Source organism: Phyllobates terribilis, unplaced genomic scaffold, assembly GCF_046119375.1.
Source record: "Phyllobates terribilis strain yellow unplaced genomic scaffold, ASM4611937v1 Scaffold_5__5_contigs__length_657084704, whole genome shotgun sequence".
Taxonomy (NCBI): Eukaryota; Metazoa; Chordata; class Amphibia; order Anura; family Dendrobatidae; genus Phyllobates; species Phyllobates terribilis.
The window spans coordinates 54,352,199-54,379,148 of record NW_027362765.1 but is presented as its reverse complement, the minus strand read 5'-3'; the positions used below and the strand labels follow the sequence as shown (position 1 = coordinate 54,379,148).

The 26,950-nt window shown below is 42.8% G+C and overlaps 1 protein-coding gene across 2 annotated transcripts in view; it reads right to left on the bottom strand.

Annotated features, from left to right (window-relative positions):
* Positions 1 to 12,057: 12,057 nt before the first annotated feature.
* LOC141271949 (uncharacterized) overlaps positions 12,058 to 26,950 on the bottom strand; it is a 66,770-nt gene continuing 51,877 nt past the window's right edge. The window contains exons 2-7 of one of the 2 annotated variants that reach the window (XM_073682199.1): positions 26,000 to 26,144; positions 25,691 to 25,870; positions 25,485 to 25,608; positions 25,304 to 25,401; positions 25,019 to 25,109; positions 12,058 to 14,586 (exon numbers count right to left, since the gene is read on the bottom strand). In XM_073682199.1, the coding sequence (XP_073538300.1) occupies positions 13,247 to 14,586; positions 25,019 to 25,109; positions 25,304 to 25,401; positions 25,485 to 25,608; positions 25,691 to 25,870; positions 26,000 to 26,071 (1,905 nt within the window). In that variant the 5' untranslated portion in view covers positions 26,072 to 26,144 and the 3' untranslated portion in view covers positions 12,058 to 13,246. Of the gene's footprint in view, positions 14,590 to 25,018; positions 25,110 to 25,303; positions 25,402 to 25,484; positions 25,609 to 25,690; positions 25,871 to 25,999; positions 26,145 to 26,950 lie in introns of both variants that reach the window. The other variant, XM_073682198.1, reaches the window with a different exon arrangement.

Sequence of the window (26,950 nt, the reverse complement as noted above, 5' to 3'; positions counted from 1 at the left end):
TGTAATCCAAAACTATCCCTCCACTGAATGCAGGTAACAATGGTTTTACCAGAAAAAGGACAGTATGTAGCCCTGAAAAGGACAAGTACTGCAATAGCAATATTATTAAACACTGCCTATATGCCTGCTCTAAAATACTTTCTCCTTCCTAGACCTCTCCCTGAACTGCTTTTTGAGAACAGTGTGCAGAGTATCGCATCACTGGGTCTTATACAAGACCCAATGACGAGATGCATGCGACCAATAACAGTAATGCCAGTAGCCAACATGGCTACAGCATTACCGTCTACGTCGCGCAATGCCAGCATGTTTAGTGGCTGTCTAACAGGTACAAGACATGCAGGACGGGGACTCGAGCATGGCGCTCGAGCACCAGCAATACTCGATCGTGTAATAAGTGTACCCGAGCACCCCGATGCTTGATCGAGTATTGAGCAGTGGCGAGCATGTTCGCTCATCAAGACCAAAAAAAAAAATGTCTGATTCATGAATAAGCTTATACTGGAGCTTTTAGTGTTTTCACACAAGTTCAAGGCAGCTATGGCAACTTTTTGAAAAGTGGGCATAGCCAAGTGTGCCCAACAAATTCATCATCATCATTGATGCCACTAGGGCGGTGTAAATTATGACCGAAATGTACAGTACAGACCAAAAGTTTGGACACACCTTCTCATTTAAAGATTTTTCTGTATTTTCATGACTATGAAAATTGTACATTCACACTGAAGGCATCAAAACTATGAATTAACACATGTGGAGTTATATACTTAACAAAAAAGTGTAAAACAACTGAAAATATGTCTGATATTCTAGGTTCTTCAAAGTAGCCACCTTTTGCTTTGATGACTGCTTTGCACACTCTTGGCATTCTCTTGATGAGCTTCAAGAGGTAGTCACCGGAAATGGTTTTCACTTCACAGGTGTGCCCTGTCAGGTTTAATAAGTGGGATTTCTTGCCTTATAAATGGGGTTGGGACCATCAGTTGTGTTGTGCAGAAGTCTGGTGGATACACAGCTGATAGTCCTACTGAATAGACTGTTAGAATTTCTATTATAGCAAGAAAAAAGCAGCTAAGTAAAGAAAAACGAGTGGCCATCATTACTTTAAGAAATGAAGGTCAGTCAGTGCGAAAAATTGGGAAAACTTTGAAAGTGTCCCCAAGTGCAGTTGCAAAAACCATCAAGCGCTACAAAGAAACTGGCTCACATGAGGACCGCCCCAAGAAAGGAAGACCAAGAGTCACCTCTGCTTCTGAGGATAAGTTTATCTGAGTCACCAGCCGCAGAAATCGAAGGTTAACAGCAGCTCAGATTAGAGACCAGGTCAATGCCACACAGAGTTCTAGCAGCAGACACATCTCTTCAACAACTGTTAAGAGGAGACTTTGTGCAGCAGGCCTTCATGATAAAATAGCTGATAGGAAACCACTGCTAAGGACAGGCAACAAGCAGAAGAGACTTGTTTGGGCTAAAGAACACAAGGAATGGACATTAGACCAGTGGAAATCTGTGCTTTGGTTTGATGAGTCCAAATTTGAGATCTTTGATTCAAACCACCGTGTCTTTGTGCGATGCAGAAAAGGTGAATGGATGGACTCTATATGCCTGGTTCCCACCGTGAAGAATGGAGGAGGAGGTGTGATGGTATAGGGGTGCTTTGCTGGTGACACTGTTGGGGATTTATTCAAAATTGAAGGCATACTGAACCAGCATGGCTACCACAGCATCTTGCAGCGGCATGCTATTCCATCCGGTTTGCATTTAGTTGGACCATCATTTATTTTTCAACAGGACAATGACCCCAAACACACCTCCAGGCTGTGTAAGGGCTATTTGACCAAGAAGGAGAGTGATGGGGTGCTACGCCAGATCACCTGGTCTCCACAGTCACCAGACCTGAACCCAATCGAGATGGTTTGGGGTGAGCTGGACCGCAGAATGAAGGCAAAAGGGCCAACAAGTGCTAAGCATCTCTGGGAACTCCTTCAAGATTGTTTGAAGACCATTTCCAGTGACTACCTCTTGAAGCTCATCAAGAGAATGCCAAGAGTGTGCAAAGCAGTCATCAAAGCAAAAGGTGGCTACTCTGAAGAACCTAGAATAAAAAACATTTTCAGTTGTTTCACTCTTTTTTGTTAAGTATATAATTCCACATGTGTTAATTCATAGTTTTGATGCCTTCAGTGTGAATGTATAATTTTCATAGTCATAAAAATACAGAAAAATCTTTAAATGAGAAGGTGTGTCCAAACTTTTGGTCTGTACTGTATGTCGGCTCATGGCATGACAGTTCAAGATGCGCTTCTTTCATTAAGTCTGCATAAAACATCAATGAAAGGTAGGTCGGCACTCTGTAAGCCATGGTACTCGTGAAAGGAAATTACAATGAAGAAAGAAATCTCTGCACTCACGTGTTCAGTGAATGGTATTTAATCCAGTGCATCCATAGAAATCCAATTAGAGATGTTTCAGCCCATCACAGGCTTTTATCAATACTTTAACAAAATATTGATAAAACCCTGGGATGGGCTGAAATGTCTCTTAATAGGATTTCCATGTATGCACTGAATTAAATACCATTCATTCAACACATGAGTGCTGGGATTTCATTATTGTACAAAATGCCAGTCCTAATGAATCAGGCCCAACATTGACTTTTTTTTTTGTTAATTCTCACCCTAAAAGAACCCACAAAAGGTTTATCTAAACCTTAACTTGTCACCCCCAAAAATAAGCCCTCATACAACTTTGTTCAATAACTTATTAACATTAAGGCTTTTGGAATGCAGTGATGTACTGACCCAGACTAACATATGTTTATGGTACCTAAAACCCCTCATAGAGAAGCCACCACAGAGATGATAACATTTTTGGCACTTGTGTTACATATGGGGCTATAGGAGAATAAAAAAATTAGGCAATACTGGAGCACAAATTATTTTGCAAGTACCACAGTCATATTCATGCTGGTAAAAATGTTGATGCACAGTGCCCTGCATTGACCACGGGCAAGGGGAGTCTGTATTTGGTAGCCTGGCAGTTCTTAATAGGGCTTCCACAGACAAGCTTCGTGCTAGCAACTCCATCTAGTAGACCCCAGCGGGTTTCCTGGCCTTCATCATTTAACCCTTGTACGAGGATCTGGGCTTAAAGGGAACCTGTAAGGTTCCCCATGCCTTCCAACCCAGCAGCAGTCAGCTATGTGTGATTAAACTCCCTCCCCAATCATCCCTGTATAATATAATTGAGCTAAATAAATGCTTTAACAAAGCATTTATATTGTCCACGTTTCCTATTCTAATTAGGGTTTTGACTAGTCGACATGGTGTTAGATCCACAGACTAGTCAGCCCTCTTTCCATGTTATCATGCCCCTGTTGGCATGATAACATAATTTGTACGAGTCGGCGTCATCCCAAGGTCATGTAAATCTGTGCACACGCGTCGCTCGTTCCAGCAGTGTCACTGCATCTCTGAAGCCAGATGTACGCTTCCCGGCTTCAAAGGCGCGCACTGTGCATGTTCAGAACCTGACAGGTTCCCCTTAAGCAGGGGCCCATGGGTTGATTTCATGGAGTTGCTTCTGAATGATAGAGCAGAGGATGTCAGAAAACCACGTCAATACCAGGCCATCAGAAACAGAAGGGTCATGCAAATGAGTAGTCTGAACACAGGCTGAGGTCAGAAATAGAAATTAATAAGCATGGAAGTGGCAGAGAAACATATGTGAAGCTGAGTAAGGGAACTTATAGCTGGCCACTAAAGAAGGAAGCTAGGTGTTTAAATATTGTGAGTCTCATCCAAGGTTCATGAAAGGCAGTTAATTAGAAGACCAATTCAGGAATGAGCCACAAGCTCCCTGCCTGAAGGGCACTGCTAGTCTCAGAATAAAAACTCAAACTGCTGCACTGTCACCCAAAATGAAGCCATCCGGAAGAATGGTTGTCTGAAAAGAAAACTTGAACTCTACCATAAGTCCTGTGTCATGCCAACTGTAAAGCCTCTTGAGACCCTTCAAGTGTGGGGACTTTTCATCCATGGAGTGGCCTCACTTACAATTTGCCAAAGAACAGTGCCATGAATAAAGAATGCATCTAAACATCCTCCAAGAGCAACTCCTCCCCAACCATCCCGAAGCAATTTGGTGATGAACAATGCTTTTTTCCAGAATGATGGCAAGGCAAAAGTGATTACTAAGTGGTTCATTGAACAAAATAATGCCAATATGGGTCCACGGCCAAAAACCTCTCCCAATCTCAATCTCATTGAGAACCTGTGGCCAGTCCTCAAAAAGAGGGTGGACAAACAAAAATACAGAAATTGTGATAAACTCAAAGCAGTGATTGGACAAGAATAGAATCATAGAATGGTAGAGTTGGAAGGGACCTCCTGGGTCATCTGGTCCAACCCCCTGCTCAAAGCAGGATTCACTAAATCATCTCAGACAGATGTCTGTCCAGCCTCTGTTTGAAGACGTCCATTGAAGGGGAACTCACCACCTCTCGTGGCAGCCTGTTCCACTCATTGATCACCCTAACTGTCAAAAAGTTTTTCTAATATCTAATCTGTGTCTCCTCCCATTTAGTTTCATCCCATTGTTTCTAGTCTTTCCTTGTGCAAATGAGAATAAAGATGATCCTTCTACAATGTGACAGCCCTTGACATATTTGTAGACAGCTATTAAGTCTCCTCTCAGTCTTCTTTTTTGCAAGCTAAACATTCCCAAATCCTGCAACCGTTCCTCATAGGACATGGTTTGCAGACCAGTCACCATTCTGGTCGCTCTTCTCTGAACTTGCTCCAGTTTGTCTATGTCTTTTTTAAAATGTGGTGCCCAAAACTGTACACAGTATTCCAGATGAGGTCTGACCAAAGAGGAGTAAAGACCGATAATGACTTCACGTGATCTAGACTGTATGCTTCTGTTAATACATCCCAGAATTGTATTTGCCTTTTTTGCTGCTGCATCACACTGTTGACTCATGTTCAGTCTATGATCTATTAGTATACCTAAGTCTTTTTCACATGTACTGTTGCTTAGCTCTATTCCTCCCATTCTGTATATGCTTTTTTCATTTTTATTGCCCAGATGTAGTACTTTGCATTTTTCCCTGTTAAAAACCATTCTGTTGGTTGCTGCCCACTGCTCCAGTTTATTTAGGTCTTTTTGAATCCTCTCTCTCTCTTCTCTAGTATTAGCTATCCCTCCTAGCTTTGTGTCATCAGCAAATTTAATCAGTTTACCCTCAATTCCTTCATCTAAATCATTGATAAAGATGTTGAACAATACAGGTCCCAGGACGGAGCCCTGTGGTACCCCACTTGAGACATTCATCCAGCTGGATGTGAAGACATTTACAACCACCCTTTGAGTCCGATCACTAAGCCAGTTATGAATCCACATAACAGTTGCCTGGTCCATTGGATACTTGGTCATTTTTTCAATAAGGATGGTGTGAGATACTTTGTCAAATGCTTTGCTCAAGTCAAGATATACTCATCATAGTGAGTCTCCTGGAGGAAAACAATTCCCGGTCCCTGGGCTCTCAACTCCCGCAAGGTGGGTTATTCTTCTCTTTTTGGGGGAGTTAAGCCCCGTAACATTTAAAGATAGTAAAAGGACACCAGAACTCCCCTGGAAGGACCATTTGCTAACATCACTCAAGGGCATGAATAGATGAGCTTGTGGTGGGGGAGGGGAGAACACAAAGGGGGAGTATTAAGACAAAGGCAACAATTAACATACGGGTAACATAAAAAACTATACAATAAGCTCAAGCTTCCCAAAAAATTTCCTGGTAAGGGACTGCTCCTGTGGCAAATGAGCCCACAAGATATCAATCAGTAAGGCTGCAGGTGACCCAAGTGGCTTCACTAATGATAGACCTACTGAGAAAGAAATAAGACACAAAAAATGGTCCCTAATGAGAGAAAATTGGGGAGGATAGTCCCCGGAGCTACCGAGGAAGAAGTGTCAGTGCCTTTCCTCAGAGTCCCCTACTGAACACCAAAAGCTAATGAACCTGTAGGTATCCCACAGTACTAATTTACATCAAAACTCGCATCATTTAAGCAAATAAAAGTACCGGACAGTACAAATAGAAAAATACACTAGCCCGATCTAGTGGGCTGAAGAGACCTCAGCGTCCCTAGGAAAAAGTCAACGTGGTCAGGGTGACAGGGACCGCTGTAAGTCCGTTGCCGTCCCGCCCCGTCAACCCCCCGTCTTCTTCTTCCAGAGTGCTAAGGGTGCCTCAGACGGCTGCGGGACATCCCAGTCCACGATCTTGGGCAGGGGAATGCTCAAAGTTTCACAAAAGGCAGTTAGATCCCCCACAGATCTCCGGATAGACGAGACTCCTTTGCTCAAGGCAAATGGAAAACCCCATCTATAGGGGATTCCGTGGTCCATCAAAATCTGTAACAATGGTTTTAGATGTCTTCTCTTTTGGAGAGTTAGGCGAGAGAGATCCGGAAATAGTTGTATGTCAGAGACCTTGTATTGTATGACCTTCAAGAGGCTGGCTGCTTTTGTTATCCAAATCCTCCATTTGTGTAGTAAAATCCTTCACATTCTTTTGTTGTGCAGGTATGAGTTGTTGCAGCTCTACTACATGGGTGCGTGTAACATCCTGGTCCTCCTGAAACACCTCTATGCGGCCTGCCAGGTGCTGAAAGTCCTGCCTCACACATGTAATTTCAGATCTGCAGGCTTCTTTCACCTCAGAAATCAATATTTTAAAATCATTTTTAGAAGGCAAGAGACAGGAATTTTCTCCATGCGGAGGGAGATAAAGGTGGTCCAGAGTCCTGCTCCTCATCAGATGACACTGAAAGTGACCCCAGTGCTGCAGCAGTGCTTGCCCCAGATAGGGACCCCCCTTCTGATCCAGCAGGATCCTCACCCCCAGCCCTAATCTCAACTGCTGAGTGCAACTGGGTCCATGGGCTCTTAAGAGGTGAGTCCACTTGAGCAGTATAAGGAGCCTTCCTGTGTCCCAGCACAGTACACCCCACATTGACATTAAGGTCCAATGCCTCTGCTTCATTCCTCACAAGGGGCTGTGCAGTAGGAGACCCCCGATCCTCTCCCTCCATCACCGCTGGAGAGGCTACTCCCACTCCTACCTCTCCTTCGCTCTCATGCTGGGCCGGATCCTCCTGTGCACTGCAGGAAAGCGTGGAGCAAGATGGCGCCGGGACTCCCACGCCCACCGAGTATTTTAGTAAGAGGGCCTTCAGGACCATTGCCAAAGCAGCTACTGCGGCACCTGTGGGCCGGGCTCTACGAGGGCCCATGTTATGAAGGTGGGTGGCCAGTATTGCATGGGTTTTGCCACTTTTTAGGCTGCGTTCAGCGGGAGCTCCTCTGCCACACGTCCAACAAGATCAGGATCCGGCCACACCCCCAGGCATCCATTTTAAGAAACACAAAGCGTCTCGAGAGTCTTTTTAAGATCTTTTTTGGTTAAGGGCTTCTTCAATCACTAATTTTCTAATACTTTCTCTTTCCAGAGAAACACCAAGTTTGCGGGCCATTTCTCCATTAAGAGCTGTAAAAGCTGGTCGTGCAAATAATGATAATGGTACACTGTGCTTCATAACAAGCTCGATAAGCTGTCTGTTAAACATATCTGCTGTCATTGTTACAGTAACTTTGTCACTTACAAAATATCTTGTAACTGATGTTTGAGACGCTCTTTCCTCCTCCTGTGCCTGGTGGGAAGTGCTGGGCTCTGGTTTCTTGCTGCTGCTGTGATCTTTTTCAGTCACAGCTTTGAAAACTTCTGGGTGGAAGCGTTGTAAATGTCTTTTTAGGCTATGTGCCCACGATGCAGAAATGCTCCGGATTTTTTCCTGAGCGTTTCTGCATCTCCCTGGCAGAAAAAAACGCATGCGGATTGTACATGCGGATTGTACATGTGTTTTTCCTGCCAGGGACATGTGGATGTGAAGCGTTCTTCACGTGCATTTCCGCATGCGGGTTGACAAGCGCTTTCCAAGCGATTTTAGCATCTCTTGAAAAGTGCTTGACAACCGGCATGGATTTATATAGTGTGACCAAAAGAATGGTAAAAAATAAAAAATTAAATCTATACTTACCTTCTGATGGCCCCCGGAGTCTTTATTCACTCCGTCCTGGCTTGCCGGCAGCTCGCGGTACACTTGAGTCCACCGTGATCGGCAAGCGAAGACAAGGAGACCGGGAGCCATCAGAAGGTAAATATAAATATTTATTTTTTATTTTATTCTTTTTTTTTTTATTACAGGTTCTATGGTACCCGGGTCCGGAGGAGAGTCTCCTCTCCTCCAGACCCGGGTACCATCCACACATCGAAACATGTAAAGATCCAGTGATGCGGATTCCATGCGTTCCAATGCAAGTGAATGGCAGCGAAAACGCAGCGCTTCCGCAAAATAATTGGTAGTGCTGCGTTTTTTTCCGCAATGATAATCTGCAGCGGAAATTTCCACAGCATGTGCACAGCACATGCAGCTCATCATTGGGGAACATGGCAGACCTTCTACCAAGCGTTTTTAAGCATTTCTGCAGCGGAATTGCCGCTGCAAATACGCTTAAAAAACGCATCATGGGCACACAGCCTTAGATTGGAAGCTCTTGAAGGAGCATTTTTATCACTGCCTGAGTATGCACTGATTTTGACATCACAGCATTTGTTTTCATCTGGGTCACTGACACACAAAATGTTTTTTTATCTTGAGTCACTGTCAATGCTCAAATACAGATGACTTCAATAGATGCTTCTTAGACATTTTGTAATCATGTAAATTCGCTCTCAAAATAAATTTTGTCCTGTAAAAACCTAAGGTATATTGTAATTCTTATAAGAATAGGGAATCATGTACTGTATAATTTGGTATGCATTGGTACTGAGATGTGGTCTGTGGTCCCCACCTGCAGAACCACTCCTTTATTGAGGCTGTCTTGATAATTGCCAATAATTTCCATCTATTGTCTATTCCATTTGCACAACAGCATGTGAAATTGATTGTCAATCAGTGTTGCTTCCTAAGTGGACAGTTTGATTTCACAGAAGTTTGATTTACATGGAGTTATATTCTGTTGTTTAAGTGTTCCCTTTATTTTTTGAGCAGTGTATAAAGTTTGTAAAATATGTTGTTAGATAGCTTTACTCTGAACTTTCAATGTCAGGCATGTTTCAGAGTACAGCTCACTAAATGCTTCTCATCATATTTCTTCACAGTCTATGAAGAGGGGAGGAGGGAGGGAGCAAGTTTGTGCTGAATCATATTCCAGAAAAACACACACACACACAAAAATTTATATGTCCTCATCGATCCTGTTGCTGTTTTTCCGAATTTGAGATGTTAGAAAACAGTTTTTTCCCTTATATTCTATGTATAGTATATATAAGTCATCAGAGCAGCTAATTTCTCCAAACATGAGCTAAGAGAAAAAACAAAACTAAAACATCAAACATACAGAGGCAACATATACTGGATTATTGATATATGCACAATTTATTGAAAGATTAGATATGCTTTAAGAAGTACTTACCTTACTCCTGCTTACCTGTTCACTCCAGCAGTTCTGAGATGAGTACAGGCATTCCTTCCCTGTGTGTTTTTTTCCCCTTATATGTAGAGGAGGAGCTTCACTACTTATGTACATAAACTGCAGTACAGATTTATCTCAGCTAAAAGTCTAGACCCTCAGATCAGTAATAGGACAGACATTTATAACTTTCCCAAATTCTTATGAAAAAATATTCCCCACAAACTGCATTGAACTACTGTACCCAATTTATTATATGTTTTAGGAGTAGGATTCCGTCCATTTTATACTGACTCCGATTCCGACTCCACCAAAATGGACTCCACGACTCCTACTCCACAGCCCTGGTTAAAAGATACTGGGAGTTGTTGTTAACTGTCATCATCAGACTGTGGACTATATAGGAACCATAGTACTGATGAGACATAGTCAGTATCACAAATAAACGACTACATCCAGGTACCTTATATTTGACACCTTTTCTGATTTACATAGTTACATAGTTTATAAGGCCGAAAAAAGCGTCCATCCAGTTCAGCCTATTTCTTGTGCACTGCAGCTATTCCGCAGCGTTGATCCAGGGGAAGGCAAAAAAAAACCATGCGGTATAGGCCAATTTACATCATTGAGGAAAAATTCACTTCCCGACACCAATCTGGCAGTCAGATTAAATCCCTGGATTAATTAACTATCACTAAGCATAAGATGTAATTTTATTGTTCTCAAGAAAGGCATCCAGGCCTCTCTTGAACTCATTAAGTGAGTTGGACATCACACTCTCAGAGAGTTCCAGAGTCTCACGGCTCTGACCGTAAAGAATCCCCTTCTATGCTGGTGCAGGAACCTCCTTTCCTCCAGACGCATAGTGTGCCCCCTCGTCTTTGTCACCATCCTTGGTATAAACAGGTCATGGGAGAGATCTCTGTACTGCCCCCTGATGTATTTATACATGTTTATGAGGTCTCCCCTAAGCCTTCTCTTTTCCAACGTAAATAGGCCTAATTTTGACAACCTCTCTGGGTATTCTAGTCCCTCCATTCCCTTTATTACCTTAGTCGCCCTCCTTTGTACCCTCTCTAGCTCCAATATGTCTTTCCTGAGCACCGGAGCCCAGAACTGTGCACAATATTGTAAGTGCGGCCTTACCAGCGCTTTATACAGAGGAAGAACAATGTTCTCATCATATGCCCCTATTCCTCTTCTGATGCATGCCATGACTCTGATGCTGCCTGACATTGGGCACTCCAATTTAATTTGCTATTAACCAAGACGCCCAGGTCCTTCTCCATGTCAGATTTCCCCAACGGTTTCCCATTTAATATGTATGTATGGGTGACTGCTGTTTTTCTTTCCCATGTGCATGACCTTACATTTATCGGCATTGAACCCCATTTGCCATTTTTTGGCCCAACTCCCCAATTTATCTAAATCCTCCTGTAGCTGTGCCCTATCCTCATCTGTATTAACTACTTTACAAAGTTTAGTATCATCTGCAAATATTGCTATTTTACTATGCAACCCTTCCACTAGATCATTAATAAATATATTAAATAATATAGGGCCCAAGACAGACCCTTGAGGCACCCAGCTAGTAACCCTGGCACACCCTGAGCTTACTCCATTGATAACCACCCTCTGCTTTCTATCACTCAGCCAGCTATTTACCCACTTGCACACATTATCCCCCAGACCAAGCATTCTCATTTTATATACCAACCTTTTGTGTGGCACGGTATCAAACGCTTTGGAGAAGTCAAGGTATACAACATCCACTGACTCTCCCCGGTCCAGCTGTGAGCTCACCTCCACGTAAAAGGCGATCAGATTTGTTTGGCAGGAGCGATCCCTCATGAATCCATGTTGATATGGAGTTAGACAGTTATTATCATTAAGATATTCTACTATAGCATCTCTAAGAAATCCTTCAAACAATTTACCCACAACAGACATTAAGCTGACTGGTCTATAGTTCCCAGGGTCACTTTTAGACCTCTTTTTGAATATTGGTACCACATTTGCTTGGCGCCAGTCTAGTGGGACAGTCCCTGTCCATAAAGAGTGCTTGAATATAAGATACAGCGGTCTGTCTATCACATTACATAATTCTTTTAGTACCCGGGGGTGTATGCCATCTGGGCCTGGTGACTTGTCTATTTTGATATTATTTAGGCGTTTCTGAACTTCCTCCTGGGTTAGGTGGGTGATATTTAGCGGAGGGTTTACTTTATCACTCTGCATTTCCTCCGATAAATTGTTTTCTTTTGTGAAATCAGTGGAGAAGAAGCTATTGAGTAGGTTTGCTTTACCCTCATCGCCCTCTATGATTTTACCCAGGTTATTTTTCAATGGGCCAACGCCATCAGTTTTAATCCTTTTACTGTTTATATAGTTAAAGAACAGTTTGGGAATAAATAACTATCAGTCAGGATTTAGCCCAGAATCTGTGAAAGCAAATTGCAAAAGTCTGGAAAAATAAGGGTCAACACTATAAATATTGAGTCTTTGCATAAACTTGATGTATTTGTTAATAAAAGGTAAAAAAATGGAATTGTTATAAATGTACTTCAGTAACGATTAAAACACAGAAGCAGAAATATTATGAAAACCAAAATTTTGTCAGTCTAAAAACATTTGAACATGACTGTACAGCACAACAATTTGTGGCCATTGTGACTAAGAGTTGAGTTGAGCTAATAAATTGGCAGGGCCCTGGTTCAGTGGCCAGGTCAGTATTCCATGGTCCCTGGAAGGGAGGCCTGTCAACTGCCTCTAACTTCCCGGAATCTGCAGCTCCTCTTTGTATTAGCCAGCCTGGCTTAAAATAAAAAAAAGGAAATGAGGAGTGGATAAAGGAGATTATACTGGAACTTTTATCTGGTGCCATTCTAATAAAACATATAAAGACAACTGCCTAAAGAAAACATTTCACGAATATTCAAATCACATTTCTCCAATTGACAATATAACTTACATTAACTCTTGAACGCAAAAATGGGTGTGCAGAGTACAGATACATTGTGGATGAAGGTGCAGTCTGGTAGGCAGTGATGGATATGAGACGCTGTATAGAGAGCTGCTGCACAGTGGTTTTCGCTAATCATCTTCCTAAGTTTCCGATGCTTTACCAGGAACACAGGAGCTCCTGGGTCATTTGGTCATTTTGAGTCTGCTTCCTTGCAAAGAGGTTACGTTTTGGTGCCACTGATGCGAGTCCAATTTTGACCATGGTACGGCTAAAGTTTAGTGGCTGTTTTCCACAAGAAGCGGAATTTTAAGTTAGAAAAGAACAGTTTTTCAAAGCCACTGGATAGATGTCAAATAAACCAAGCTCTGCCGAAATAGGTGTCCTCACCAATTAGTACATCTTTCGATGACCTATTACTTTAATGCAATGTTATATGTTTTCATGTAGTATTTTTAAAGGAAATGAGTTAAACCATTTACTGCATACAGTACATAGAGGGTAAGATAGATATTTTCCCTTTGTATCTCGTTGGCTTTTCAACAAGACCTGATTTCTGTGAATATTTACTTAGAGCATGAAAATGGTTTCTCCCGTGTGAAGTTTTTGATTGCCGATAACATTTGATTTCAGAATAACACTTTTTTTTTACCGCAATCTGAACATGAAAATGATTCTTCAATCTGTGAGTTCTTTGATGTGTAAGAAAAGTGGATTTACACTAAAATTCTTCCCACGTTCAGAAGATTAAAATGACTTTGCCCTTATGTGAATTCTCTGATGAGAATCAAAGGAAGATTTCTGTTTAAAACATTTCCCACAATCTGAACATGAAAATTGCTTCTCCTTTGTGTGCGTTTTTTGATGAATGACAAGATATGATCTCCAATTGAAAGTTTTTTCACATTCTGAACATGAAAATGGCTTCTCCCCTGTGTGACTTCTCTCATGTTTACCATGATTTGATTTATCTGTAAAATATTTCCCATACTCCAAACGTGAAAATGGCTTCTCCCGTGTGTGAATTCTCTGATGCCTAACAAGATCTGTATTCTGGTGAAAACATTTCCCACATTCTGAACATAAAAATGGCTTCTCCCCTGTGTGACTTCTCTCATGTTTACCAAGATTTGATTTATCGGTAAAACATTTTCCACATTCCGAACATGAAAATGGCTTCTCCCCTGTGTGACTTCTCTGATGCCTAACAAGATCTGAATGCTGGTTAAAACATTTACTACATTCTGAACATGGAAATGGCCTCTCCCCAGTGTGAATTCTCTCATGTTTCGCAAGATTTGATTTAATTGTAAAACATCTGCCACATTCTGAACATGAAAATGGCTTTTCCCCTGAGTGAATTTTCTGATGCGCAATAAGATCTGATCTGTGGCCAAAACATTTCCCACATTCCGGACATGAAAAGGGCTTCTCCCCTGTGTGAGTTCTCTGATGCGCAATAAGATGTGATTTTTGGACAAAACATTTCCCACATTCTGAACAAGAAAATGGCTTCTCCCCTGTGTGAATTCTCTGATGCCTAATAAGCTGTGATTTGTGGCCAAAAAATTTCCCACATTCTGAACATGAAAAGGGCTTCTGCTCTATGTGATTTCTCGTATGTTTACTGAGACTTGATTTATGTGTAAACCATTTTTCACATTCCGAACATGTAAATGGCTTCTCCCCTGTGTGACTTCTCTGATGCCTAACAAGATCTGAATGCTGGTTAAAACATTTACTACATTCTGAACATGGAAATGGCTTCTCCCCGGTGTGAATTCTCTCATGTTTCACAAGACTTGATTTAATTGTAAAATGTCTGCCACATTCTGAACATGAAAATAGTCTTTCTTCTTTGTAAATTTTTTGATTTTCAACACTCCTTTGATGATTATTTTGCTTAACAATATGTAATGAATTAGTAGATAGGATTTGTTGAAAATGATCAGATGACAAATCTTTGCTATGAAGGGTTGAAGGTATAGTTGGAAGTAAAAAATTAATTTCATGTACATCTTCTATCATATCACGATCATCGGTTATAAAATCTGAAGATATCAGATGTCCTTCTGAGCTTCTAGCATCTTCTGCCAAGAAAAAAATCTGGTATTACTTTTTTTAAATTCTAAGACCAAAAAATTATAATTTGTTAAATAACATTTCTAAATTAAAATTTCAATATAAATTGCAAAACATGTAGCAGATTTCCTATTGTTACCTGACCTATACCAACTACATTGAAGGAAAATCCCCCAAACTCCGCAATTTGGGCAGGACGAACTATCCATCTAACAAGTATGAATAGAAAATATTGGATTACCTTATATTTTGCTCTCCTGGAACATAAGGAACAAAAGATGTCTGGTAGAGACTTGATTCAAAACCGAAATTACGTGTATGATGAAGTTGAGGGAGGTAGCTGTTGGCCAAAAAAATGATGATTACTTACCTGTAATTGGATTTTCCAGAACCCACGACAGCACCCATGAACAGAGGGATCCGCCCCAAGGACAGGAAACCCTACAGGTTTAATAAGGCGGAGCCCCTGCTATGCCTCAGTGGTTTGCCGAGCATCAGAGGAACCCCGTTCATTAGTTTAGACAATACATACAGTATAGACCAAAAGTTTGGACACACCTTCTCATTTAAAGATTTTTCTGTATTTCTATGACTGAAAATTGTACATTCACACTGAAGGCATCAAAACTATGAATTAACACATGTGGAATTATATACTTAACAAAAAAGTGTAAAACAACTGAAAATATGTCTTATATTCTAGGTTCTTCAAAGTAGCCACCTTTTGCTTTGATGACTGCTTTGCACACTCTTGGCATTCTCTTGATGAGCTTCAAGAGGTAGTCACCGGAAATGGTTTTCACTTCACAGGTGTGCCCTGTCAGGTTTAATAAGTGGGATTTCTTGCCTTATAAATGGGGTTGGGACCATCAGTTGTGTTGTGCAGAAGTCTGGTGGATACAAAGCTGATAGTCCTACTGAATAGACTGTTAGAATTTGTATTATGGCAAGAAAAAAGCAGCTAAGTAAAGAAAAACGAGTGGCCATCAATACTTTAAGAAATGAAGGTCAGTCAGTCCAAAAAATTGGGAAAACTTTGAAAGTGTCCCCAAGTGCAGTTGCAAAAACCATCAAGCGCTACAAAGAAACTGGCTCACATGAGGACCGCACCAGGAAAGGAAGACCAAGAGTCACCTCTGCTTCTGAGGATAAGTTTATTCGAGTCACCAGCCTCAGAAATCGCAGGTTAACAGCAGCTCAGATTAGAGACCAAGTCAATGCCACACAGAGTTCTAGCAGCAGACACATCTCTACAACAACTGTTAAGAGGAGACTTTGTGCAGCAGGCCTTCATGGTAAAATAGCTGCTAGGAAACCACTGCTAAGGACAGGCAACAAGCAGAAGAGACTTGTTTGGGCTAAAGAACACAAGGAATGGACATTAGACCAGTGGAAATCTGTGCTTTGGTCTGATGAGTCCAAATTTGAGATCTTTGGTTCCAACCACCGTATCTTTGTGTGATGCAGAAAAGGTGAACGGATGGAATCTACATGCCTGGTTCCCACCGTGAAGCATGGAGGAGGTGGTGTGATGGTGTGGGGGTGCTTTGCTGGTGACACTGTTGGGGATTTATTCAAAACTGAAGGCATATTGAAACAGCATGGCTACCACAGCATCTTGCAGCGGCATGCTATTCCATCCGGTTTGCGTTTAGTTGGACCATCATTTATTTTTCAACAGGACAATGACCCCAAACACACCTCCAGGCTGTGTAAGGGCTATTTGACCAAGAAGGAGAGTGATGGGGTGCTACGCCAGATGACCTGGCCTCCACAGTCACCAGACCTGAACCCAATCGAGATGGTTTGGGGTGAGCTGGACCGCAGAGTGAAGGCAAAAGGGCCAACAAGTGCTAAGCATCTCTGGGAACTCCTTCAAGATTGTTGGAAGACCATTTCCGGTGACTACCTCTTGAAGCTCATCAAGAGAATGCCAAGAGTGTGCAAAGCAGTCATCAAAGCAAAAGGTGGCTACTTTGAAGAACCTAGAATATAAGACATATTTTCAGTTGTTTCACACTTTTTTGTTACGTATATAATTCCACATGTGTTAATTCATAGTTTTGATGCCTTCAGTGGGAAAGTACAACATTCATAGTCCTGAAAATACAGAAAAATCTTTAAATGAGAAGGTGTGGCCAAACTTTTGGTCTGTACTGTATATTTCTGTATATTTATTTCATATGTATGCCCCATTTTTTTTTTTTTTTTTTGCGACACCCCGTAATTTACGCGTGCATCCTCCACCATAATGAGGGTGAGAAGGGAGGGAATAAGTGAGGGTGCTGTCGTGGGTTCTGGAAAATCCGATTACCGGTAAGTAAGGAGCATTTTTCCAATTCCCCACGACAGCACCCATGGAGAGATTACAAAGGAATCCCCTTAGGGAGGGACCACTGCTTGTAGGACTTTCCTACCGAAGGATAGATCACCAACACCTAGATCCACCCTGTAGTGCTTGAAGAAGGTGGAGGGTGAAGACCACGTGGCAGCCCTACAAATCTGCTCCAGAAAAGCATTTGCCCTTTGCGCCCAAGAAGTAGAGACAGCCCTCGTGGAGTGTGCTTTAATTTTATCGGGAGGGGAGAACCCCCCTGAGGTGTAAGCCAGAGCAATCCCCGTCCTGACCCATCTTGCTATGGACCACTTGGACGCTGCCTGGCCCTTCTTGAGTCCCTGAAAGAGAACAAACAAGGAGGTGGTTTTCCTAATACCCTTGGTTGACTACAAATATTGTAATAGACATCTCCTGACATCTAGGGTATGGTACTCCCTTTCCTCTTCATTCTTAAGGTTCTCAGAGAATGAGGGTAATACTATATCCTGTGCCCTATGGAAGGTGGATACTACTTTCGGAAGAAAGGCAGGGTCTGGGGAAAGAATAACTCTGTCCGACAGTAATTGAGTAAAGGGCTGATTTATAGATAGAGCCTGAATCTCCCCCATCCGTCTGGCCGATGTAAGGGCTTACAGGATGGCCATATAATAGATGCTGTTTTTTTCCCCGACTTAATAAGGGTGGATATTACATTTTCCGAACACCCCTTTATTTCTCAGATTCTGCCGCTCAAGCGCCAAGCTGTTAAATAAAGTTTCTTTATATCGGGGAGCTGAATGGGGCTCTGGGATAGGTGGTTTGGAATCTCTGCAAGTACCCACGGAGATGCTACTGAAAGGCAACATAGCCAGGTGAACCACGTCCTTCTGGGCCAGAAAGGGGCCACTAGAACTATCTCGACCCTTTCTGTGCGTATGTACCTGAGACCCGCAGGAAATAGATGTAGAGGGGGAAAAGCATAAAGAAGACCTACTGGCCATTCGTGGAGAAGGGTGTCTACCCCCCCACCCCCACCCCCCGGGGAGGTCTTTTGGATTTATCGAAAATAATTTCCTTCCTGTTCGATCTGTTTGCAAAAAGGTCTATTTTTGGAACCCCCCAGAGATCTACTATTTTCTGGAAGACTTCTGCGTTTAAAGACCATTCGTCCTGGTCTACCCTGTGACGGCTCAGGAAATCTGCTTTTACGTTTTCTGACCCCTTCAAATAGCCTGCCGAGATAGAACTTAGATTCCCGTCTGCTAGTGTCATCATTTTTTGTGCCTCGGCCATCAGCCCTTCTGACCTTGTTCCTCCCTGCTTGTTTATATAAGCTACTGCTGTTTTGTTGTCTAAGAGTATTTTTAGGTGTCGATTTTTGACAACTGGCAGGATTTTTCGTAAGGTCAATCCTACGGCTGCTAATTCTTTCCTGTTGGAAGAAGCCTTTATTAGATCTTGTGGCCATCTCCCCTGCAGAATACTTCTGTCTACGTGGGCCCTCCACCCCCAGGGGCTTGCGTCCGTCCGTGGTGAGTGTTACGGGTTCTTTCGCTTCCCATGGAACCCCCTGGGATAGATTTGCCTCGTTTGTCCACCATGTTAAAGACAGCTGAATATCCCTTGATACCACTATCTTTAGGTCTAAGTTTCCCCCTAATCTTTTTTCTTCTACTCTCAGAATGTCCCACTGGAGAGATCTGAAGTGGAACCTCGACCAAGTCACTGATGGTATACATGCGGTTAGAGACCCCAGGATGAACATGGCTCTTCTTAATGTAGTTTGTGGGTTGTTTATTAGCTCTGAAGCTAGGGCCTTTATTTTCCCCTTTTTTTCTTCCGGAAGAAAGGACATTTGCTTTCCTGAATCCAACCAGATTCCCAAAAAAGTTTGTTTTTGTCTTGGCTCTAACTTGGACTTTTTTAACTTTATTAGCCACCCTAAGGAGGCTTAAGATTTTTGAAACTTTTGATACTGCTTGATGGCATTAGGACTCCGATTTTCCTACCACAAGAAAGTCGTCCAGATAAGGGATAAAAATTATGTCTGATTCCCTTAAGTGTGCTGACATTTCTGCCACTATTTTGGTAAAGACCCTTGGGGCCATGGACAGTCCAAAGGGGAGGGACTTGAAACTGTAGATGTGTTAACCGCCCTTTGATGTCAACTGTCACTCTTAGGAATCTTTGATGATCTTGAAAGATGGAGACATGGTAATAGGCGTCTTTGAGATCTATAGTGGTCATGAAACATTTTGGGAACAGGAGTTTTATTACTGAATAGATGTTTTCCATCTTGAATCGTTTTAGTGCCAGAAACTTGTTGAGGTTTTTTAGGTTTATGATAGTTCTGTATGATTGATCCGGATTTTTCTTAGGAATAAGGGGCTGTAAAACCTCTTCCCCTTCTGGGACATAGGCCAATGCTCCCTTTTGGATTAGGGACATAACCTCTACCTCTAGGGAATATTGAACAAAACCCAGAAGGTTGGTGTCTGGTGACGATATAGGTATCTGGAGGAGTAGAAAGGAATTCCAGTTTCAGCCCCTCCTGTACTGTGTCTAGAACCCAGGGGCTCCGGGAAATATTTTCCCAGGCAGGGAGGAAGTGCTTCAAACTTCCACCTACCCGGGACTTGGACTCATTGTCTTTCTGATTTTTTTGGGAACACAGACAAAAAACACTGCCCCTGGGAGGTTTTCTCCTTGCTTCTCGGTTCCTAACACTTTGAGTCTTTTGGCTTCAGACCCCCCTTCCTGAATGGGCGGAAAGGCCTTTTGAATTTTGGTGCACTCACCTGGGGAAACCCTTTTTTGTCTCCCGCCTTATCCAGGATCTCGTCGAGAGTGGGCCTGAAGAATACCGCAAAGCCTGGACTTTGAATTGCAGTCTCCTCTCCAGTTTTTTAACCAGAGGGCTCTTCTGGCTGAATTTGACAGGGCACAGGTTCGGGCTGTCAGATGAACGGCATCTGCTGAGGAATCAGCAAGAAAGTCTGTTCCTTTAATTATATTTGGCAGGCATGCTAGCAGCTCGTCCCTAGGGCATTTGTTCCGGATCTGGTCTTGCAACTAAGCCAGCCATATACTTAAAGATCTCGCAGTGCATGTTGCTGCTACATTCAGCTTGAATGGTGTGGCTCCTGTTTCCCACGCTCTTTTTAGAAAACTCTCTACTTTCCTATCAAAAGGGTCCTTCAGGAGCCCCGCATCATCAAATGGGAGGGAGGAACTTCTGGAGACTTTGCAGACTGCCACATCTATCTTGGGTGCCTTATCCCAAACTTCAGAGTCCTCTGCACAAAAGGGTATTTTCTTATCATCCTTTGGGGATGTAAGCCTTTATGTCCGGTTTTCCCCATTCCTTTTTAATCAGCTGGGGAATGGTTTTGTGAACTGGAAAACACTTGTTTCCTACTTTCTAGACCTCCAAACATTTGATCTTGTACGGATCTGGGCTCCTTTGTGTCTTCCACTTTCATGGTAGCCCTAACTGCTTTCGCCAACCTACTAATTTCGTAAAGCGGAAAACAAGAGGGGTCTTCAGCGCTATCTGAAGAGGATGACGATGCTGTGGAGCTTGTATCAAATCTCCCTAGCAGGCCTTCCTCCCCGATGTGTTCTGAACTAGAGTTGTTGCTAGCCTCTTTTGAAGCTGCGCCTGCCTTTAACCCTTTAAATGATTTTTTTTTAAATTTTGCTTCTAATCATGGACCGCATGTTATCCATCAATGAGGGGGACTCTTCTGACAATGTTCTCTCAATACAGTCTTTGCATAGCGTTTTAGTGCATGTGGCATATAATCTACTTTTGCATAGTGCACATTCCTGGTACTTAGATTTTGCTTGAGTTTTCCTAGGCCTTCCCTAAGGGCAAATTGTAAAAGAAGGTGGACACATTTAATAAGGTTTTTCCAGGGTTTCACCCCTGACTTACCCCACCTGACTCAAGACTACCGAGGTCAGAGGGGTTGTTTCTATGGGTTCTCCGGGCTGAGCTGTGTCCTCCATTCTTTAAACCCTGCAGCAGTGAATGGCGGAAGGACGGGAGCTTTTATCCTCTTCCTGCCCCTCCCCCCCCCCCCGGGAATCCTATTGGTCTTCGCTGGGAAACCACTCTGCCCCTCGGGCCGTGCCCCCAGATAACACACTCGCTCCCCACCCGGGGACGCACCGACCCCCCTAGGTCGTGCCCCCGACTCCCAGTTATGTCCCGCGCCACTCGATGTGACGCAAGACGCAGGCGGTGGTTCCCGGGGAAGCACTCTTCCCCGATAGGCTGTGCCGCCGGAACTGACGTCACGCCGACCCAGAGATGCTTTGCGCTCCCTACGAGCGAGCTTACCCGTTCGCCGACCAGCATCCGGAGCAGCGTCGCACATCTCCCAGAGAAGGATCCGGACACCCGGACCCCCCAGGAAGCTGTAACGCTCAAGGTAATCTTCACTCCCCCTGCAGCGCCTGGGGAGCTGTAGGGCTTCCTCAAGGACAGGAAACCACTGAGGCATAACAGAGGGCTCCGCCTTTTTAAACCTGTAGGGTTTCCTGTCCTTGGGGCGGATCCCTCTCTCGATGGATGCTTTCGTGGGGAATGGGGAAAAAGCATTTGTCCAACAGCTAAAAAGTGTGAGCACTAATCACAAAACAAATCACTATCCAACAGATGTCGGCGCAATGACTTAGGTATGTCATGATGTTAGGCCACTATGCTTTTCATCTGTGATTTCCAACTCTTTGCTGAAACCAGAATCTTCATTGTTTCAAAAGTTCCGATTGGGGCTTCACCCAGGGTCACAGAAGAGCATATCTCACAACACTGCAGCCCTTAAAAAGTATTTTTTCTCCTACTGAAGCACCTAAATTGCCCTTTTATTGCCGCCATAAAGTATGATGCCAACTAAGGTATCCCCCCAAAATCCAGTAGGATACCCCCACAGTAAATTCTTCCTCATCATCCACCATACACAGGGTATGATGACTTCACTGAACTGACCATCCCCCTCAACGCTCTCCCGGCAAAGTATGGTGACCCCAATACAGTATGATGCCCCAACTGTGATCACCACACAGCTCATACAGTATAATGGGTCTACATACAGTATAAAGACTACACCCCTCCACTAAGTATGATGGCTCCAACATAAACATCCATGTTGTAAAATGGCCCTTGTTAACCCCCCCATGGCTGGGTGTCCATTAGCCGGGTTGCAGTCCTTCTCAGCCCTTATTTACATTACATCACTTGACATATGGTAAGGTTTTAATATTAAAGGTTAGCCCTCTAAACAGTATAATGGCCCCTACATAGCCCTCCAAACAGTATTATGGGTACCACATAGTCCTCCATACAATATTATGGGCACAACATAGTCCTCCATACAGTATTATGCTAACCACAGCACTCTATACAGTATTATCGACACCACATAGTCCTCAATATAGTATTAGGCTATGTGCCCACGATGCAGAAATGCTCCGGATTTTTTCCTGAGCGTTTCTGCATCTCCCTGATAGAAAAAACGCATGCGGATTGTACATGCTGATTGTACATGCGTTTTTCCTGCCAGGGATAAGCGGATGTGAAGAGTTCTTCACATGCATTTCCGCATGCGGGTTGACAAGCGCTTTCCAAGCGATTTTAGCATCACTTGGAAAGTGCTTGACAACTTGGTCACACTATATAAATCCATGCAAATGGCATGGATTTATATAGTGTGACCGTAAAGAATGGTAACAAAATAAAAAATAAATATATATAGTTAGGTCCCTATATATTTGGACAGAGACAACATTTTTCTAATTTTGGTTCTAGACATTACCACAATGAATTTTAAACAAAACAATTCAGATGCAGTTGAAGTTCAGACTTTCAGCTTTCATTTGAGGGTATCCACATTAAAATTGGATGAATAGTTTAGGAGTTTCAGCTCCTTAACATGTGCCACCCTGTTTTTAAAGGGACCAAAAGTAATTGGACAATTGACTCCAAGGCTATTTCATGGACAGATGTGGGCAATCCCTTCATTATGTCATTCTCAATTAAGCAGATAAAAGGCCTGGAGTTGATTTGAGGTGTGGTGCTTGCATTTGGAAGGTTTTGCTGTGAAGTAAACATGCGGTCAAAGGAGCTCTCCATGCAGGTGAAACAAGCCATCCTTAAGCTGCAAAAACAGAAAAAACCCATCCGAGAAATTGCTACAATATTAGGAGTGGCAAAATCTACAGTTTGGTACATCCTGAGAAAGAAAGAAAGCACTGGTGAACTCATCAATGCAAAAAGACCTGGGAACCCACGGAAAACAACAGTGGTGGATGATCGCAGAATAATCTCCATGGTGAAGAGAAACCCCTTCACAACAGCCAACCAAGTGAACAACACTTTCCAGGAGGTAGGCGTATCAATATCCAAATCTACCTTAAAGAGAAGACTACATGAAAGTAAATACAAAGGGTTCACTGTACGGTGCAAGCCACTCATAAGCATCAAGAATAAAAAGGCTACACTGGACTTTGCTAAAAAACATCTAAAAAAGCCAGCACAGTTCTGGAAGAACATTCTTTGGACAGATAAAACCAAGATCAACCTCTACCAGAATGATGGAAAGAGAAAAGTATGGCGAAGGCGTGGTACAGCTCATGATCCAAAGCATACCACATCATCTGTAAAACACGGCAGAGGCAGTGTGATGGCTTGGGCATGCATGGCTGCCAGTGGCACTGGGTCACTAGTGTTTATTGATGATGTGATGTATTCAGAGCCATACTGTGTGCTCAGATCCAGCCAAATGCAGCCAAACTGATTGGTCGTCGTTTCATACTACAGATGAACAATGACCCAAAACATAAAGCCAAAGCAACCCAGGAGTTTATTAAAGCAAAGAAGTGGAATATTCTTGATTGACCAAGTTAGTCACCTGATCTCAACCCAATTGAGCATGCATTTCACTTGTTAAAGACTAAACTTCAGACAGAAAGGCCCACAAACAAACAGCAACTGAAAATCACCGCAGTGAAGGCCTGGCAGAGCATCAAAAAGGAGAAAACACAGCGTCTGGTGATGTCCATGAGTTCAAGACTTCAGGCAGTCATTGCCAACAAAGGGTTTTCAACCAAGTACTAGAAATGAACATTTTATTTACAATTATTTAATCTGTCCAATTACTTTTGGTCCCTTTAAAAAGAGAGTGGCACATGTGAAGGAGCTGAAACTCCTAAACCCTTCATCCAATTTTAATGTGGATACCCTCAAATGAAAGCTGAAAGTCTGAACTTCAACTGCATCTGAATTGTTTTGTTTAAAATTCACTGTGGTAATGTCTAGAACCAAAATTAGAAAAATGTTGTCTCTGTCCAAATATATATGGACCTAACTGTACTTACCTTCTGATGGCCCCCGGAGTCTTTATTCGATCAGTCCTGGCTTGCCGGCAGCTCGCTGTACACTGAAGGACCTGCCATCACATGACTAAATGACGTCAGCGCAGATCCTTCAGTCCAATGAGAGCTGCCGGCAAGCGAAGACAAGCACACCGGGGACCATCAGAAGGTAAATATAATATTTATTTTTTATTTTATTCTTTTTTTTACAGGTTCTATGGTACCTGGGTCTGGAGTTTCACAGTAGAACCGTCATGATGAACATTGAGGTCTTCATCAGAACCCCAGCAGTCATGGTAACCCATCGACGTCCCACTCCACTCCACCCACAGCTGTTAGAGGCAGATGATGGCTGAATAATACAGCCTGTCAGTGACCAGACAAATGATGTAACTCTACATCATATGTCAATAAGGGGTAAAAGTGGAATATCAAACCTTTTTAAATTATATTTAAAAAAAGAAAAAAATAAATAAATAATTAAATACTTTATATTTTTTCAATTGTAGAATAAATTTTTTCTTGATGATACATTCCCTTTTATTATCCGATCCTTTTGTTCTCCAGGAGAAAAGCTGCTGCCAGAGGTCTCAGCCTCACCAAACATTCACATGTAAGAGGAGGTCAGAAGTTGACCGAACAAGTATTCAGCTGACATCTATCATTTGTGTAAGTCACATCAGTTACACAATACCAGTTTTTAAAAATGAGACTATTCACTGTATTTATTGGTTACTTCTCACCTGTGCTGTTATCTGTAGGAATCTCCTCTTTACACCGCTCATCACCCCTCACATATGTCTCTGTAGTATTAATATGGGACAGATCTTTACCCTGAAACAAATATTGTAAAAGTCACAGATGGAGAAGTCACATCTATGATCAGCTCTAATCCTGTCATCTCCACCGTTCTCATTACACAAGTATAAAACATATAATACTGGCGGATAAAACAAGACTGAACACAAGACCTTCACAGCCGTCTACACATCATAGAGGAGATCTCATGACACCTTCTCTCCATCTACCTGATGATCCTGAGGAACATTGGGATTTTCTAGGTTACAGTCCTGTGGAAGAAGAGGACGGGGACATCTCTCTGGTGTTGTCATCTTACAGGATAGAACTGGAGGAAACACATACAGGGACTGAATTCATGCTTTACATACAGATAATTATAGGCCGTGTGTATTTAGTACTGCCTATTACCTGGTGATGTGAGGGGCTGGGGAACCTCCATCATGACGTCCTTGTACAGATCTTTGTGTCCTTCTAAATACTCCCACTCCTCCATGGACAAATAGACGGTGACATCCTGACATCTTATAGGAACCTGACACATACAATGATACCATCATCACCCGATCCCTTCATAGTATTACTGTATAATGTCCCAGCATTCCCAGCAGTGTCACCTCTCCAGTCAGCAGCTCAATCATCTTGTAGGTGAGTTCCAGTATCTTCTGGTCGTTGATGTCTTCATGTATCAGGGGGTGAGGTGGAGGCTCCATGATTGGGCTCAGGGGTCTTCCCCTTCGCTCAGACACAGGGGCCTGACAGCGCTCACTAGAGGTCTTCTTCGCTATTGTGTAATCCTGGTTATGGAGAGACACATTAATAAATCTCACTACAGACATTTCCAGAGTCCTCACCTCTCCAGTCCTGTCCATCTGTTATTCTCATAGATAAGAATGATGTAATGTGACGTCATCAGAATGTCTCACCTCTCCAGTAAGCTGGAAGAGGATCTCTAGGGTGAGGTGTAATATCCTCTCTGCCATCTTGTCCATATCCATCCTTGAGGGGTCAAATCAGGAAAATTCTCTTATATAGAAGATCTCCACTGAGAGGATCCGATATTTTAGAGACCTGAATAAGAAGAAGATGAGCCAATGTGAAATCATAAAGTTTTGATAAAATAAAAGTTATATCAGCAGGAGATTACCATTAGTGGATCATTAAATCTGCTGCCGTGTAATCCTCCATATTTATAGAGCTCTGTATAACATCACCACTGATTGGCAGCTTTCTACCTAAGAACAGTGTACACAGAAAGCTGCCAATCAGTGGTGTGGGCCGGGTTATACAGAGGTCAGCGTTCATTAAATTAAATGTGATATATCATAGAATTAGTGACTATCTTAATCTGTAAAGGAGAAACACCAAGGTTACTTACCGGTAGCCGGTTTTTCCTGAACACACCTTGAGAGAGGGTCTGCCCCATCAAGGACAGGAAACTGTCTGACATAAAAGGGCAGTACCTCTCCCTCACTTCAGTTGTTTACAGAGCATTGAGAGGACCTCCCAAAAAGGTTAGACATACAACCAACACCTACAATATATATAACACCCCAAACAGTGCACACTAGGGTGTGAAAAACAGAAAAATAGAAGGGGGGGGGGGGAATAAGGGTTCTGTCATGGGTTCAGGAAAAAACGGCTACCGGTAAGTAACCTTGGTGTTTTCCCCTCACCCATGACAGCACACCTTGAGAGAATTTTGGAGAATTATGAGCACACTTGGGAGGGACCACCGCCTGAAGTACCCTTCTTCCAAAGGTAAGGTTAGAGGAGGACAGATCCAACCAATAGTGTTTATAGAAGGTGGATGGTGTAGACCAAGTAGCTGCTCTACATTTCTGATCGATTGAGACGTCTGCCCTCTCCGCCCATGA